The 16,898-nt window shown below is 57.3% G+C and overlaps 1 protein-coding gene across 1 annotated transcript in view; it reads left to right on the top strand.

Moving 5' to 3' along the window:
• LOC141371374 (kinesin-like protein KIF19) overlaps nucleotides 1–7,651 on the top strand; it is a 34,951-nt gene extending 27,300 nt beyond the window's left edge. Inside the window, exons 20-24 of the mRNA XM_073886344.1 lie at nucleotides 1,359–1,488; nucleotides 5,683–5,790; nucleotides 6,868–6,961; nucleotides 7,090–7,196; nucleotides 7,476–7,651. Coding sequence (XP_073742445.1) covers nucleotides 1,359–1,488; nucleotides 5,683–5,790; nucleotides 6,868–6,961; nucleotides 7,090–7,196; nucleotides 7,476–7,651 — 615 coding nt within the window. The remainder of the gene's footprint in view (nucleotides 1–1,358; nucleotides 1,489–5,682; nucleotides 5,791–6,867; nucleotides 6,962–7,089; nucleotides 7,197–7,475) is intronic.
• The last annotated feature ends 9,247 nt before the right edge of the window (nucleotides 7,652–16,898 follow it).

The following is a 16,898-nucleotide window of genomic DNA, read 5'->3' as shown; positions in this document are numbered from 1 at the left end:
CTGATCACTCACTAACCACACTGATCACTCGCTGACCACACTGACCACTCCCTGGCCACACTGATCACTCGCTGACCACATTGATGACAATGGTGTGAAGTAATGTTTGCATGGGGGAGAGGGTGGGTTTGGCACAGGTTCTAGTCCATATGGGAATGGTGTTCCCTTGGTGAGGTTTCTTTCCATCCTACTCTTGGTGAAATAAACTGGAGAAAGTTAGCAGGTTCTCTCTGGGCGAGCTGGCTGTGGGCCAGGGGCCTGACAGATGTGGCTCCGCCTCTGCCAGCTGCACAGTGGACACTTGCTGATTCAAGCTGAAACCACTCTGGCAATCAGGCAGTAGGATTGAAGGTAGGACCGTAGCAGGGGTCAGAGGGTGAGCGTACCAGTCAGAGCTCTCCAAACAGAACCAGTAGGGTGTGTGTGCGTGTGCATGACACAGATGCTCACACACTCACACATGCATACATACTCTTATACACACTCATGTGGGCGCACACACACACACACACACATTCACATACACAGACACACACACACATTCACACATGTGCACACACACATATGCATACACACACACACACAAAGCTTTATTATAAGCAATTGGCTTGTATATTTATGGAGGCGGACAAATCCCAGAGCCGTGGTTGGCAAGCTGGAGACAGTTTAAGTCCAGAGCCAGGAAAACCCAAAGTCCCATCTCAAGGCAATCAGGCAGGAGGAGTCTCTCTCACTTCCAGGACGGTCAGCCCTTTTGTTCTATCCAGGCCTTCAACTGATTGGTCGAGGCCCACCCACACAGCCGTGGGCGATCTGCTCTACTCAGTCGATCGATTTATTTATTTTTAAAGATTTTATTTATTTATTAGAGAGAGAGAGACAGTGAGAGAGCGAACACAAGCAGGGGGAGTGGGAGAGGGAGAAGCAGGCTTCCCGCGGAGCAGGGAGCCCGATGCGGGGCTCCATTCCAGGACCCCAGGATCATGACCTGAACTGAAGGCAGATGCCCAACGACTGAGCCCCCCAGGCACTCCTCAGTCAATCTATTTAAATGTTAACCATTTAACTCCCCCCCCCACCCGTTTTCGGGGGCACTGAGAGGAGAACATGGGAGGGGAGACAACCAACAGCCAGGAGAGGGTCATTCATTCATTCACTCATTCATTCCTCTCTGGGGGTTGGAGGAGCGCACTAGCAGTGACCCTGCTTCTGTCCACTGAGGTATGTCTCGTGCCTGCAGCAGACTGCCGCATAGTAGGCCTTGATCCGTGCGTGGCTTTGGGTCAAATGCCATTGACGTGTTACCTCTTCTGTGCCCACTCTCTATGCCCTGCCCTGCTGTGTGCTTGTCCCTGCAGGTGGTCGAGCCTGTGGCTGAGAGCCAGCCACCCCCGGCCCTCCTGCAGCTGACAAAGTCGTCCGGAAAGAGCTTCTTCCCCGCTGTCCCCATGGCCTCCAAGATAAAACCCAGCCTCAGTGTCCACGCAGGTACCAGATCAGAAAGATAAGATAGCATGCTGGGGCTTCGTCTGCCCCTCCTGCCAAGGGTGAATCTTTGGAAAGTGCGGCATTTTGGGCTGCTATCAGCTGTGTGCGCCTTGCCGTTAGTTTGAGGTCTTCAGGGCCGGGAGTGGGCCAAGGCCACTGGCTTGACGAGACGAAACATTCCCAGGGGCGCTCGGCTTCACTTCTGGCCCACCTGGCACCCCAACAGAGTTTGAAGCGGTGGCTCAAAACACGGTGGGCTGCCTGCGTGCGGTCCTTCTTGGTCTGGGTTTGAATTCTGGCTCCTGAGCACAGGATGAGCTCGTGGTGAGAACTTTGGAATGCAGGTAAAATCCTCCGCGAGAGAAGACCGCTGGTGTACTCCTCCGTAAGGTGGCCTCCTCCTGGGTGAGTGGCGGCACAGACACCGGCCCCTGTTGTAGGCTAGCCAGTATGGCTGGCATATCACAGCTGCAGACACAGAGTGGGGGTGTCGGCGCTCCTCCAGGGGTGCCCACAAACTGTGCCTGACAGAGGATGTCGAGACCCAGCTTCTAGAAAGCGTGCCACCACTTGGGATAAATGGCCTGCATCCTGTCTCTTTGAAAATTTTCCCATTAGTCTTTCTAGTGATTCATCTTTATTCTGTTTGCAAAAGTATCAGCCCCATCGAGGCTGGGAAAAAACCCACAAGCAGGTCAGTCCTGGCCACGGATGAGCCTGTTTCACTGACCACGTAATCAGAGCTCACGGTGACAGAACGCTTGCTCTGTACCAGGCGCTCGGCGGGTGTCAGCTCACTTGTCCTCACAGCAGCCCTGTCCCCGTGGCACAGAGAAGGAAACTGAGGGACCAAGGTTCAGGGCCTTGCACGAGGTCACACGGCTGGGAGCGCCAGACCCGATCCCTAGTGCTCGACCGGACTTTTATGCCTTCCCTCACGTCTGGTTTCGGTATCAGGGCATGTGTGGGTCAAGGAGGGAGTGCATCCTAGGGCCGTGGCCGCGGACTTCGAGGACCGTGGCAACGTGCTCTGTCTCGCTGGTGGGTGTGCACCTTGCACAACCCGGCTCATATCCGTGCTCTCAAATTCTTCAGAAGTCTCTGATCCTGGGACAGAGTTGGGACCCACCTGTGATTTCTCAGTTCGGCTCCTGGGACGGCCACTGGCGACACAGGCCTGCGATAGCACCGCAAAAGCTTAGAAACTCTTGAAGCGTTCTCCATCCGCATGGGATTTGCCACTTTCAGGAGCTTTTATTAACTCGTCCTCCTGTTTGCATGCTCGTAAACAGTCACACGGTCCCGGAGAGCGCAGTGGCATCAGGCGTGCAGGGCCGGGCGCGTGCCCACCACTGCCCTCCCAGCGGGCGGCCAGGCACCCCAGTCGCCCGTCCCCAGGCCCTCCCCTGGAGGGGCACCATGGGGACACCTGCTGGGGCAGCTCTGGAGAGGCCTGGCTGTGACCGTGTAGCCAAAGCCACTCGGCTCCTGTGAGCTCCCGTCCCCTAGAGACAAGCCCCTTGGAACCTGTCTCTACAGGTGATTTAGAATGGAGTTTGCTTGGTCCCTCCTCCCCCGTTGTATTATGAAATTGCTAATGGACCCAGAAGTAGGAGCAGCTTCCCCGTGCAGCAGCGGCGTCTTCCACCCACCCTGCTCCTGCACTCCCGAGACGTGTTTCCATCCACTCGAGCGTTGTTTGCTTTCCTGGAGAGGTTTCAAGGAAATCCCAGAGCGTGCCGCTTCCCCCGTGAATCTTTCGAGAGCTTTCCCTCTGCGGTGAGAGAGCGTTTATTGCACATGACAGCTAGACAGTTCAGTGCGCTTCCCTATGTCTGTGTACAAAAGAAACCAGCCTTTTTCAAATAAACCAGAGTGGGTGAGAAAGGGAGGTGCTGAGTCCCGCTTTGTGGGCACCCTGAGCAAAGGCTGGGCCCACCCCACAGGAAACAGAGGTTCCCCTCTACAGCCCTTTGTTTCTGTGGTGGAAGAGTCTGAGCCTGTTATAGCATCATTGGTCCTCCTGGATCTGCAGCCGCTGGTTGAAATGGGTTAACTGAGCCGAAGTGACGTCTCCAGGCCCACACTGAGTGTTGCTGTTGCAGCCAGGGCTGGCGCTCCCGTGCCCCTCCCGCTGGGCCTGGCTGTCTGCTTGGAGGAGGAACACACGTGTCCTTGGCAGGTGTACAGGGAGGCCCTGCAGGTAGCGGGAGTGGACCAGGGATCCCGTATCGCAGGCGGGGGCCGTGCAGATCCGTGCAGGGAGCCCGAGGATCACCACTGACTGTGTTTGCACAGGCCCGGGCTCCCCTGGGGCAGGCTGCTTGGGCTGAGAGACCCTTGCAGTACTAGTCTGACTGCTTGTTCGCAGTTTCGGGCAGTGGTGTTGCTGGCCCTGCACTCAGGCCTGAGGTGTGCGGCGTCTGGGTGTGCAGCGTCGAGCCTCAGCCCTGCGGGCATCTGAACGGGGGAAGAACGGCTGTCACCGAGTGGACAGCGGATGGGTGCCAGGAGGGAGTAAACGTGTCCCCTCATTTATCACTCACGGAAAACCTACCACGTAGGGGCCCATTTCACAGAATGGTAGACAACCCCAGCGAGGAGGGGGCGCCCAGGCCCGGGCCGCACAGGTGCTCCTACACCTTTCTCTCATCCCTGTCCTGGGCCAAGTGCAAGGTGCGTCTTCCCCATGCCCCCTGCTATCTGCCAGCTCATTTGGGGAGCATGAAACCTGCCCTGAAACCTTCCTTAAAAATGGTCGAATCCTCTAAACGAGGAGCCCTTTCTCCCTGATGAGCTGGAACAGCTCAGGACGCTCATCCCTAAAGCAGAGACGACAGCCCGGCAGTTCAGTCGCATTGGCTGCCCGGCTCGCTGGGTCTCTGGCCTCCCTCCCTAGTTGCGTCTCCTGACGAGCTTGTGCATGTCTCCCTGCGCGGGTCAGGGGTGTTCTTCAGGTCCGACTCCTGTTCCTTTAAAAACTGCGGTAAAACTCACACACGAAACTCAGCAGTGTGCAACGCAGTGGCATTTAGTGTATTTACGATGTTGTGCGTCCCCACCACTGGGTGGTTCCAGAACATTCCGTCACCCCAAAAGGAGACCCTGAACTCCATCCCCCCCCCCCCAGCCCCTGGCAGCCACTGACGTACGTCCTGTCGCTGCGGGTTGGCCTGTTCTGGCCACTTCCTGCTCACGGACTCCCACGACGTGCGGCTGTGGGTCTGGCTTCTCGTGCGGGGCATCCCTGGGCTGTGGCAGCATCAGAGTTCATGCTCTGTTATGGCCGGTACTAGGTCACATGTTTGTACTGTCGTGAGTGGTTTCCACCTCCCGGCCATCGTGAATCTCTGTGTACAGTGTTTGCTTAAACGTCTGTTTCCGGGTCTTTGGGCTAATACCTGAGAGTGGGTCTGTGCATCACGACGCAATCCTCTGTTGAATCTCCTGGGAAACCACTACCCCGTCTCCAACCAGGGCCGCACTGTGGCGCATCCCCACCAGCAGTCCCGAGTCTCTGTCCCGCTCTGCGGGCTCAGTCCTGTGCCCTCTGCTGTGCCCAGACCTCTCGATTCCCCGTTCCTTCCCTGATTTGCCAGCAGTAGCGGGCCCGGCCCTGGTTAAGCGTCAGGTGCGCTCTGGGCCGGGGTGGGGGTGGGGGGGTGGGAACGGCCGCCCAAGAACAGAACAGCCCCCTCTTGTGGGGACACGTGTGCCAGGTGGAGGCAGGGGTCGGGAAGAGAACAAAGTGACCAGGGCAGACCACAGGGCCAGGAATCCGAGCTCAGGCCGTCAGGTGGCCTCTGCTTGGGGGCGCCCAACCGTGTCTGGGGGAGACACCCTCTCCCTCGCTGCTTCCTCTTCTGTCTGACTGAACTCTGCTCAGTAACCCCGGGAAACCCTCCCCGTGGCTGGGTCATGGCCGGCTCAGAGCAAACAGGGGAAGGAGAGGGAAGGAGAGGGAAGGAGAGCATGGTTGCTGGGGGAGGGAAAGGAACCAAAGCCAGAGCAGGGAACATTCCAGAAAGGCCTGGGCTGTGGGGAGTACAAACAAGGTGGCCTCAGCAAAGAGCCCAGGGGGCACATGGTAGGTACTCAACACGCTGCATAGATTGCTCATGATCTCCTCTCATCCCCAGGACTCACGGGGTGGCCCCTAAACTAATGGCCTCTTCTCTCCTGTTCACTGTGTAGACGAGAAGATGCCCCCGGTGCCTGAGGTCAGCTTCACCCTCCCCAGCGCCACGTGGCAGAGCGACCCGGGCCTAAGTAAGGCCCCGATCCTGCCCCGGGACCTCCGAGGTCAGTGCCCGTGCCATCCCACAGCTCCCGCGCCCCTGTCTGCCCCCGCCACCCCCCCCAGTCTGTCCGTCCCGCTCCCCACGCACCCCTGCCGAGTGTGCAGCGGCCACCTGATGGGACGGCTCGGGTCTAGAACGTGAGCAGAACCACTGCGCCAGCCCGGCGCTTGCATTCAGAAACAATAATGCTTGTTTCGTGTAACTGATGGTTAGAACAACCTCCCAGAAGGGTTGTGCTAATTTTGCACATTCGCCCGCGGCGTTGGGAAAGCGCCAGTTTGACCGTGACCCTGCCAGGCCTGGGCGTTAACCTCGAAACACAGAGGACACATCCCATTCCTCTTCTGCTCCCGTGTCTCAAAGATACATCCCGTGTTAGCATCTGCCCTCATGTTACCCTCACCCCAGCCTGGGAGGTAGGGGCTGCCCGAATCCTTTCCGGGGTGGGACACTCCCTCTGGAAGCTTTTCCCGCCCCCTCCCACCCCGAAACCAACACACAGCTGAGCCATCAGGAAGGACAGATATAAATCATCAATAGGCCTGACGCCCACCCGGGAGGGAAGTTCTTCCTTACGTCTAACCTCAGTCCCTCTTACTGTAGCTTTAACCTGCACCTTCCTGCTACCGTTTCAGAACAGGTCAAGAACTCGTCATTGGGTCCTCCTTTCCAAGGGTTCTTGGGGAAGGGGTCTCAAAGGCGCTCGCTGGCCATGCCCTTGTGGCCACGGGCGTAGGCCGGATTAAACAGCATGGGGGATGGGAGATGCACTACGAGGACTCTCCCACCCTAACTGCATGTGTCCCCTGCGGTGGAGAAAGTGGCTGGTGGGGGGGGGTGGTCTCGGGGACAGGCCTGTGTCACTAGTGTGTGCGGGGAAACGGGGCCCTAGGCTGGGGAGGCGCAGTCCCACAGGGCGCAGGCGGAGCTGGAGGAGGGAGGTGTGCCCACGCGGGTCCTGAACCGAGTCTGGCCGGCGGCTCAGGCCAGGACATCCGCACCAGGGACCCGGCCGTGGGGACTCTGGCTTCGTCGGAGTCAGCCTCAGCCATGGACTAGAGTCTCCCCACCCCTCCAGGGTCTACAGATAGTGGAGGTCGGCACCACAGCCCACTGCCCCCCAGCGGCCCCCGCAAGCCCCGGGGCAGCGCCAAGCGGCCACGAAGGCCCCAGTGAGGACATGAGCCGGCAGGCCAGGCACGTGAGGGCAGGTCACAGAGGCCTGCCCCGGAGTTGGGTTCGAGAGACAGGACCCTTCGGGGGCAGCCAGCCAGCTTTCTGGGGCTCTCTGTGCTGGCAGCTGCCTCGCCAACCCCCTTCAGAGGGAGGGCCGTGGATGGGATGTCAGAGCCCTTCTGAAGGACGCCTCAGGAGGAGCCTCAGGCCTCATCTGGGTCATTCCCAGTCGTGGGTGCTCGTCCCGGGATCACTCCACCCAGCTGTTTCTGCTCCGGGAGAAAGCTTTCATTCTTCTCCTGATTGGGCGAGGCCCACCCACACTGCCGAGGGGGCCTCTGCCCCGGAGTCTCCTTGCTGATTGGAATGTTGATCTCATCTGAAGCTCGCCTTTCGCAGCACCGAACACCTGGGTGCCATGGCCCGGCCAAGTTGATGCTCACATTAACCCTCACGCCCCGCAAGCCTTGGCCGGCAGAGTGACACCGTCCCGTGCCCGTGTTTGCACAGGCTCCGGAACAAGCCAGCGTGCAGCGGACCCGGTGCCCAACGATCAGGAGCTGGCCGTGGAAGCTGTGAACCCAGGAACCAAGGTTCTAACGTCTCAGCAGGATAGAAAAGTCCGGGAAGCCCCCAGGACCGTCCCTGGGGCGCCGGGTCGCCACCTTCTCTGGATCTGCTTTTGACACTTGCTGTGGCTTTGAATCCACTGCCCACGTGACAGGCTCTCAGGGGCACCCCGTGTGGAGGCCGTGGGGACCGGAGCCACCTCCCTGTGGCAGGAGCCATGCCGGGTGAAGCATCCAGTGGAATCGGCGGGTTTGGGGAGTCAGCCTATAGCACATCAGGGCCGGAAGGTGGAGGTGGTGTTGTGGCCTCGCGGCCTGAGTGGGAAGCAGGTTGTCTTGGACTCGTGGGTGCCTGGCGCAGGGTGGACACCCCAACGTGTTGTGCAAACTGCACGGCCGGACGCCACGGTCTGGCTCCCCTCCCGTCCTAAGACCCGCTGTCAAGGAGGACCCACTGGGGTCTTGTCCTCTCTGGGCCTCCTGGAGGAGTGTGTGGAGGTGGGGAGGTGGTCCCACATTTATCTTTGGGGGCTCTGCTGCCTGCTGTGTACAGACCTGCCGGGGGCCCTCTGATGCCCACCTCCCCTTCCCCGGGGGCAACGCTGAGCCTGGGGGCCCTCTGATGCCCACCGCCCCTTCCCCGGGGGCAATGCTGAGCCTGGGGGCGGGGATGACTTCTGCTTTCCCACCCTGGCCCCAGATCCTGGGTAGGGCAAGAGTTACTGGTTGCCCCCCTATATCTGCTCGCTTTCTTCCAGGATAATAGAAACCCCAATTTTTAGCTAGTCACACGGCTCCCCAAATAAGGACTGTATCTCCCAGCCTCCTTGGCGGCTGCATATGGCTGTGTGACTAAGCTCTTACAGATGGGCTACAAGCCAGAAGCAGCTGCTTCCAAGAACCTTCATCACAAAGGATCATTAGCATGTTCCTCATGCCTCTTTCCTTCTTCACTTCCTCAATCCTACTACCTAGAATTTGAATGTGATGGCTGGAACTCTAGCCACCATTTTGAGGCCTTGAGGACAAAGGCCATGCCCTCAGGAGGATGGAGCTGGCAGCTGGAAGGAGCAGAGATGCCTCTCGGCATTGTTACATCCTACCCCCAGATGCGAACTTGAGAGAGGAATGAGTGTACCTCATCCTAACTGATCGGGGAGGGGAAGCCCAGGCAGTTGCTGGTTGTGGCTGAAGAAGTCCCTGGTACTTTTGTGGAGTGATGTCAACAGATTAGAAACGACAGCATGGCCCCCAGGTTGTTCCTAGGCTGGCGTGAGTGTATAGCAGAAACTCCTGGTCTTTCTACACCCTGCCTTGAGCTGGGCAGGAAAGAGAGCAGTGAACCGGCCCGTGCACCTGAGAAAGGGCTGAGGAGGCACTTACATCGGGGGCCGGGGGTGGGTAGGTAGGGTCCCAGCCTCACGGGGGTGTATTAGTCAGGGTTCTCCAGCAAAATAGAAGTACTAGGGTGTGCGTGTGTGGAAATGTTTAGTTTAGCCGTGGGATTGCACAGGCTTGGCAAGTCCACTGTCTGTGGGGTGGGCCAGCAGGGGGGGCCCGGGGCAGTGCCGTCTGCTCAGGGAAGGTCAGCCTTTTGTTCTATTCGGGCCTTGGGATGATGGGACGAGGCCCACCCACATTATGGAGAACCATCTGCTTTACTCAACGTCCGCTGATTTACATGTTAGTCTCACCCCAAAACACCTCCACAGAAACATCCAGAATAACATTTAACCGCCTGTATGGGCGCCCAGCCAGGCAGGTATGTGAGATTCGCCATCGTAGGGGGCGACACAGGACCGGGAAGAGCCAGGCCGGAGAGGTTCACACCCTCTCCACGCCAGCCTGTGACAGCCGGGGAGGCCCCCGAGCTCAGGGTCAACCCGGGTGACGGAGGCTGGGGGAGGATCTTGAATTTGGCCCAGTTTGAACCCAGAATGACTGAGGAAAACTGCACAAGCATCTGAGTGTCCCCAGGGGTTGTCTTTGGGCGCATCAGAGTTCAGGTGACTGTAGATTTGCACCTGTGACGTCAAGGTCACACTGTGATCTTGAAAATTATATAAAGGGAGTGATAAAAACGTCCTCCCCTGCCCCGTGCTTTCTCGGAGGTAAGTCCTCTTTAATGATTGGGTGCATGCTCTTCTCGGTTTTCCCCTGAAATAACCCCAATTCAGAAGTGTCTCAGCTTAGGTCCCCACAATGGCAGAGCCTATCATAAGACTAGGGCGCAGGTGGCTTCTTTGAGAGGTGACGCTAGGGGGCGGGGGGGGGAAGCCACCAAGGGCGGGCACCACCAGAGCTGCTGCTGGCAGCGGGAGGCGGAGTCGGCCAGGACCCTGCGCTTACAAGCAAGCCTGTGGAATCGACCCCCCAGCACCAGGGGACGGGATCCGGGGGGCACTGGCCCTACATTAGGCTGTGTTCGCAAGTGGCCCGAGCATTCTAGCCCCGCCCCCTGCAGTAGAGGGGCCCCAGGGCAGAGAATGGAAACTCTGGTGCAAAACTCAGAGCAAAGTGCATTTTGGCACTGTCCACAGGCTGCAGCTGAAGGCCAAGGCGAGGCCTGGGGGCCAAAGGCATCCAGGACAGAGAACTCCTTTGCACACACACTCCCTCATGCACTCACGTGCGCACACACACACACACACACACACACACACACACACACACACACCCATGCGCGGGTTTCCCGCCTGCCTCCCTGCTGTTGCTCCCACAGTCCTCTCTGCTTGGAAGCCCTCCCCACCCTCCCTGCCAGCCTCTGGTCCTCACCCAGGAGGCCTCCTCTCCTTACCTGCTGGGCCAGGGACTCAGAGCCTCCTCTGTCATGGCACACATGGACCATGTGACAACTGTCTATGCAAGTGTCCCCATCACTGCACTTTCGGCACCTCAGACAAGGCCCTGCCTTCCATCTGTGTCCTCCCTGGCCTGGAGCAGGGGCCTGGGCATGACTGCGGAATGAAGGGGTGAGTGAGTGAGCAGGTGTGGGCAGGCCCTGCGCTCAGAGCTGGAGGTGCAGGGCCAGGGCTCCAGCCTGGGACATCTGTGTGTGCTGGGAGGCCGGGCCCTCTGCAGCCTTGTGTGCTGGGAGGCGTGCAGAGGGGTACGTGTGCAGAGTGGCCATCCAGGGGCTTCGTGGTGCCCATGCTGGGACCCAGCTGAGGCTCGGGAATTCAGGCACTGAAACAAACGACTGTCAAATGGAGGGGGCAGTATAAACTTTCCCAGGCCCTAGCCTCGCTGCAGGCCTCTGGGGCTGTCATCGGCCTGTGGCCCGGGGACGTGGAGCACGCTGTGGCTACTCATGACTAGGTGGCTGAGATGGGCTTTGAACCCAGGGTGTGTGGCCTCTTCCCTTGTCACCCCTGGAAGCCAGGCCAGATATGCTGGGCAGTAGGGAGCCACAGCATGTTCACGAGCAAGGAAGAAACCTGAGTGTGTCTCACTGTTGCAGGGAACCTGGCTCTTCGCATGCACCTGCTGGGTGGTGGTGGGCTGAACGCTGATGGACGAGGAATGGGAATGTTAGAGAGTCCTTTAATGTTTGCAAACCGGGTGAGATCCCATGGTATATGCAGTATACATGCACCTGTGGGTCTACACTCACCTGTATGTGCTGGGTGGAAGAGCCGTGGAAGGAAATCCTAGAAACGGGTCATAGTGAGGGGCTTGGGGGCATGTGGGCAGCAGACCCCTTTTCACTGCATCCATTTTCTACCCATTTGGATTTTTATCGTGTTCCTGTATGACTTAATGTGAAAAAAAGAAAAGGAATTATTTTAAAAATAGCCACGGTTCCGTTATATGCTGGTGTGGGCAGCTCTCTGAAATACACCGACTGAAAAACAAATAGAGGCTCAGAACAGTATGTATGATATGCTTTTATGTCTATATGATGACAATTATATAACGTAGGCAAATATGGTGAATGTGAATTATTTCTCTAAGAATTCGCAAAACACAAAGACAGAAACCGGTGCTGCATCTGCAAGGCCCAAGCCACTGATGAGAGGGCGGGTGGGGCTGGGAGGAAGGGCTATAGGACTCAGCCCTCGGAAAGGATTCTTTGTTCTACGGACAGATTCTCCACAAGTTTCTGGGGCTGCTGCGTCCCCAGTTAGAGCCCTGGTCAGCACTGTGTGCGTGCTGCGTGAGTGGCAGGCCAGCCCCGGTCCAGTCCACGGGGCCTCTCCCAGGAAGGGAGGGAGCTTTGTACCACCCTTGACTTTGTTAAAGCTCTTCCTAGGTTTGCTCGGAGGCTCAGAGGGTCAGCTTTCTCCTCTGCCTGTGACCGGAGGTCCAGGCGGTGCAAAGGTACCAGGTGGGTCAGGGAGGGAAACGGAATCCCGGGGGTTCCAAGGCGGGGGGCCGAATGGAGCCCCAGCCGGCACTAAGTGCCGGGGATGCAGCCGCCACTGGGCGGACACATACCCTTGCGGAGCTCACGTTCTAGAGAAGGTGGGGGCAGAGAATGAACAGGAAGCCCTCTGATGAAAACAAGCTACAGGGACAGAGTGCTGGGCGGGCTACTTTAGAGAGGCTGGTCAAGCAAGGCCTGCTGGAGGCAGTACAGTCCAGGTGGGAAGCAGAGCAAGGGCAAAGGCCCTGGGGCAGACGGGTGGTGTTGGCTCTGATAACGCAGCAAACATCAGAAGCTCTGAACGAGACTCAGGAGGTGCTATGGCCTCAATGTTTGTGTCCCCCCAAAATTCCTATTTTGAAATCCTGACCCCCCAACGATGGTGGTATTAGGAGGTGGTGGGGCCTCTGGGAGGAGGCGCTTGGGTCATGAGGGAGGGGCCCCCATGAATGGGACCAGTGCCCTCCCCAGCCCCTCCACCATGTGAGGACACAACAAGAAGGTACTGGCCACAGATGGGGAGGAGGACCTTCCCCAGAACGTGGCCATGCGGCCCCTTGATCACGGACTTCCAGCCTGTAGGACCGTGAGCAATAAATGTGTGTTGTTTCTAAGCGTCCCGGTCGGCGGGATCTTGTAATAGCAGCAGGAATGGACTGAGAGAGGAGAGCAGCAAAGGAGGGCTCCGGGCAGAGGCGTGGGTATTCCAGCAACTTTAATACGAGAACCAGAGGGTCCTATGGAGGACTGGAGCTTTGACAGAGGACGCGTGAAGACTTCTGAATTGCCCCCGCCTGCCTGGAGGGCGGATGCTGTCCCACAACCTCACCCGGGGTCCTGGCATCCTCTACAGGACAGAGGCTGAAGCTGCAACAGAGGGGACTCTGCTGGAAACATCCCATGTTCAGCACCGTGTAGTTCCAAGGCTTTGCTGCAGGAGGAGAGGAACGTGGGGGAGAAGATTCCAGAATCCGGCCTGGAGAGAGATGGGCAAGGAAGAAGCCCCTGCTGGGGAATGGTGGTGGGTTTTCCTGCAGAGGACGATGTAAAGTCTGGGCAGCCCAGAGGAGTGAGCTTGCAGGTGTGCAAGCAGGGACAAGCCCCTGATCACACTGGTGACCGAAGCCATCAGGTGGCAGGATGTTTAACCCCTCTCGCGCTTCCTCCTGAGAACGGGTCACGCATTCCCCGAGCTGGCTTGTCCTTTCTGAGCCTGTATGGATTAGCCTGTGTGTGGATCATGAGGGCTTGGGTACAACTCAGCTAGTGGCTTCTCCTCCCTCCAGGGTCCCCAGGCTTCCTGTCCATCCCCCAGGCCAGCCCTTAGCAGGTGGGACTGGGGGTGCTGGGTCTCACTCCATGAGCCAGAGCCAGGGGCCCCTCACCTTGGCCCTCCAGGGGCCCCCTTTCCTTCCCTCTGGGTGTTCCTGCTGCCCCTCGAGTGAAATGGAGCCTCGGTGGCATCTGTCCCCTACTGGCCGTTCCAGCAACCAGGAGGGTGAAGTGGAAGGCGGTGGAGAGGGTTTGCCAGGACTGGGTTTGGGGTGAGGTGCATCGGGCTTGGCCAGACCTCTGGGGTGCTGGCAGTCACTGACATCACTTCTGATGCTCCCATCTCCAGCCAGCAACCCTTTTCCCTGAGTCCAATAATCAGGCATCCTTCTGTCTCCCTGACAGCTATGTGCTTCCGGCTCAGCACGCACAACACCAAGTTCACAAGGCTTGTGCCCCTGGACGGTTCTCCAGCGTTTGCTACCTCTCTTGGGGGCACATCCTTGACTCCTCCGTCCCTTCCCTCCATCAGCCAGTCCTAAGCCTGCCCTCTCCATTCCACCCCCGTCCTCTCCCCACACCACCACCGTGCAGTGGGACCCCCCAGTGCCTCCAGGCTGGTCTCCCTGCACAGATGCTGTCAGGGGCCAGCTCTCTGCACACACCGTCTCTCTCAGGCATAACCATTGCAGGAGGTGAGGGTTATCATTTCCAGCATTATCCAGGTAGGGACGTGGGGGCTCAGAGAAGCTAGAAGACCCGCCGAGGTGGCACAGGTGCTGGGAAATGGCCCCGCCACCCGGTAGGACATGGAAAAGCAACACTGTAGTGAGCCCGGGGTGGGCAGAGGGCGCATGCGCGCAGGTGCGTCGGCTCTCGGGGATTTTTCCTCTCGCCTGCAAAGATATCCTCGCACCTCCGCTTTGTTTTTTCATTTCTCACTGATGCTCGCACCGATCCGGCGCCCAGTGAGCACCCAGAATCTCCCCGCTGCTTCTATCAGAGGCAGATGACACTTCCTGGCCCAAGCCGCAGCCACTTCTCTCTTTGTCCTGTGGCGATGCTGGCTATGAAACCAGAAAGAGTTGTCGGCGACATGGGACATCGAGGTAATTCAGACCAAAACACGGAGGCTGAGCCAGGCTGTGCCAGCCTGGGGAGGCTGCAACCTTTGCACCAGGGCCCAGGGCCCCGGAAGGCGGGCCACAGCCAGCCAAGTTGCTGTGGAGACGGACAGACAGCTGGGGTCCGCCAGCTTGAAGGTGCCCAGGGCCTAGAGGAGGGGGAGATGAATGTCACCTCCAGGGCAGAGCTGGCCTGCTCACAGGCCCCTCATAGCAGGTCCCCCCCCACCCCACCCCCGGTCCGGGCCCAGGCAGCTGCTGGAGTGCAGGGTAGCTCTGGAGCCCCGACTTTGCTTCTGGTCCTCACTCTGCCACTTACACCGCTGTGTGTCTTTGGCTAGTCACTTCACCTCTCTGAGCCCCTGCTACCTCATCCACAGCAGGTAAGTAAGAATGGAGGTGCAGAGCTAAGGTTAAGAGTTGGGTTTGGGGTTGGTTTGCTTTTTTCAATCGAGGTGAAATTGACATAAGACAAAAAGCAACCATCTTAAAGTGAACACTCACGGTGCTCGGCAACCCTGACCTCCATCTGGTTCCGGTGCCCTTCATCACCTCCAAACGGGACCTGGCCGCATTCTGCTCTTGCTCCCTCCTCCCCTCCCTCTCCAGGGAAGGACTGGTTCCATCTCAGCACCAGGTCCTGTCAGGTGAGATCCTCACCCCATTTCCCGAGCCTGAGTCCTGGCTCTCACCAAATGGCCTGGAAGCTTTGTTCAAATTCCCAGCGAGGCTTTGCCAGTAAGAGATGGTGGCCCCTGGGCATCTGAATCTCTGTTCAATCCAAACAAACCTTTCACCAACCCTTCCACATGCAGGGCAACTCCTGGGGAAATTCCTTAAAATCCACAACATACTTTATCCTTGCATAAGGTCTGAGAAGTCTGGCCGTAATTAAACATTTTAACTTTTATTTCCTGGGCCCACTCTTATTTGATGGGGGAACACTTTTATCTTATTGCAGGGGCGCCCATAACCGCCTCTGTAGGCGGCTGTTTCCAGGCATAGTTGGGGAATTGCTGGCCTAGAGGAAATATTAATCGAGCACCTCTGAATGCAGGGCCCCTGGTTAAATGATTTCATCTTCATCGTGCACCACTTCTTCATAATTAGGAAAACCTTGGCTGGGAGAAAATTACATTTAAGAAGATTTTTTAAATGAAGATATTTAACTTGCACGTCACAACATTTATCCTTTTGTATGGGAAGTTTACGGAAGTTTCGACAAACTTAGCCATGTAACCACCAGCACCGCAATCAAAATCTAGAACAGTGTCATCAGCCCTAAAGCCCCCCCCCCGGCCCAGTGTCGTCACCCCTCCCTCAACCCCAAGCCCCATAAAAGCCCCAGAAAGCACCTGTCGCTATAGTTTTGCCTCGTCCAGAACGTCATCTAAGTGGAATCACGGGGTATGAGCTGTTCTGAGGTTGGCCATCTGATCGTTTGCTGGTTGAAGGAGTTTTGGGTTGTTTCCGGCTTTAGGCAATTATGAATAAGCCACTAAAAACACTCATGTGCAGCTTTTTGTGCAAATAGAAGTCCTCATCTCTCTTAGGTAAACACCTAGGAGTGCGTTTGCTGGCTTGCGCAGTAGACTTACGTTTTCACTTTTTACAAAACTGCCAAACTGTTTTCCAAGGGGCCGGGCCATTTTGCCTCCCTCCCAGCCATGTAGGAGAGCTACAGTTGCTCTGCATCTTCATCAGCGCTGGGGATTGTCACATCTTAAAATTTTATTTTAACCATTCTCATAAATATTTAAACGGAATAACATTTTAAAACAGTTTATTATTATATAATTTTTGATAAATACTGTTATGGGCTAAATTGTGTCCTCACCAAAAAAGGACACATTGGAGTACTAACTGCTAGAACCTCAAACGTGACCTTATTTGAAGATAGGACCTTGAAGAAGGAAATCAAGTTAAAATAAGGTCATTAGGGTGGGCCCTCATCCAATGTGACTGTGCCCTTACAAAAGAGGAAGTGTGGACACAGAGACAGAGGGAAGTAATGTGAAGAGACAGAGAGGATGGCCAACAAGCCCAAGAGAGAGGCCTGGGACAGACTGCCCCTCGCAGCCTCAGAAGGAAGCAGCCCCTCCGACTTCCAGCCTCCAGGACTGAGAGAGATTCAATTTCTGCGGATTAAGCCTCCTGGCCTGTGGTGCTTTGCTATGACAGCCCGAGCAAACTAAGACATATACAAAACAAAATAGGTGAAATAAATATCTTAAATTTTGAATCTTGCTAGTAAAATGACTTATCCACCATCCAGCACTAACTTAAGAACTGGAATGTAACCACTACCTTCTCATCTCCCTGTGTGCACCTTCCCCTGTGCCATCCCGCCCTGTGTGCACCTGCCCCGTGTGCACCTGCCGCATGCCATCCCACCCTGTATGCACCTGCCCCATGTCATCCCGGGAGCCCTGTGCCATCCCGGGAGCCCGGTGCCATCCCGCCCTGTGTGCACCTGTCCCATGTGCACCTGCCCCTGTGCCATCCCGCCATGTGTGCACCTGCCCCATGTACACCTGCCCCTGTGCCATCCCGCCCTGTGCCATCCCGCCCCGTGTGCACCTGCCCCATGTGCACATGCCCC

This window comes from Callorhinus ursinus, unplaced genomic scaffold (assembly GCF_003265705.2).
Source record: "Callorhinus ursinus isolate GAN/ISIS: 27379988/994484 unplaced genomic scaffold, GSC_fseal_2.0 scaffold70, whole genome shotgun sequence".
Taxonomy (NCBI): Eukaryota; Metazoa; Chordata; class Mammalia; order Carnivora; family Otariidae; genus Callorhinus; species Callorhinus ursinus.
Note: the sequence above shows the minus strand (reverse complement) of the source record. Positions and strands in the feature narration are given on the sequence as shown.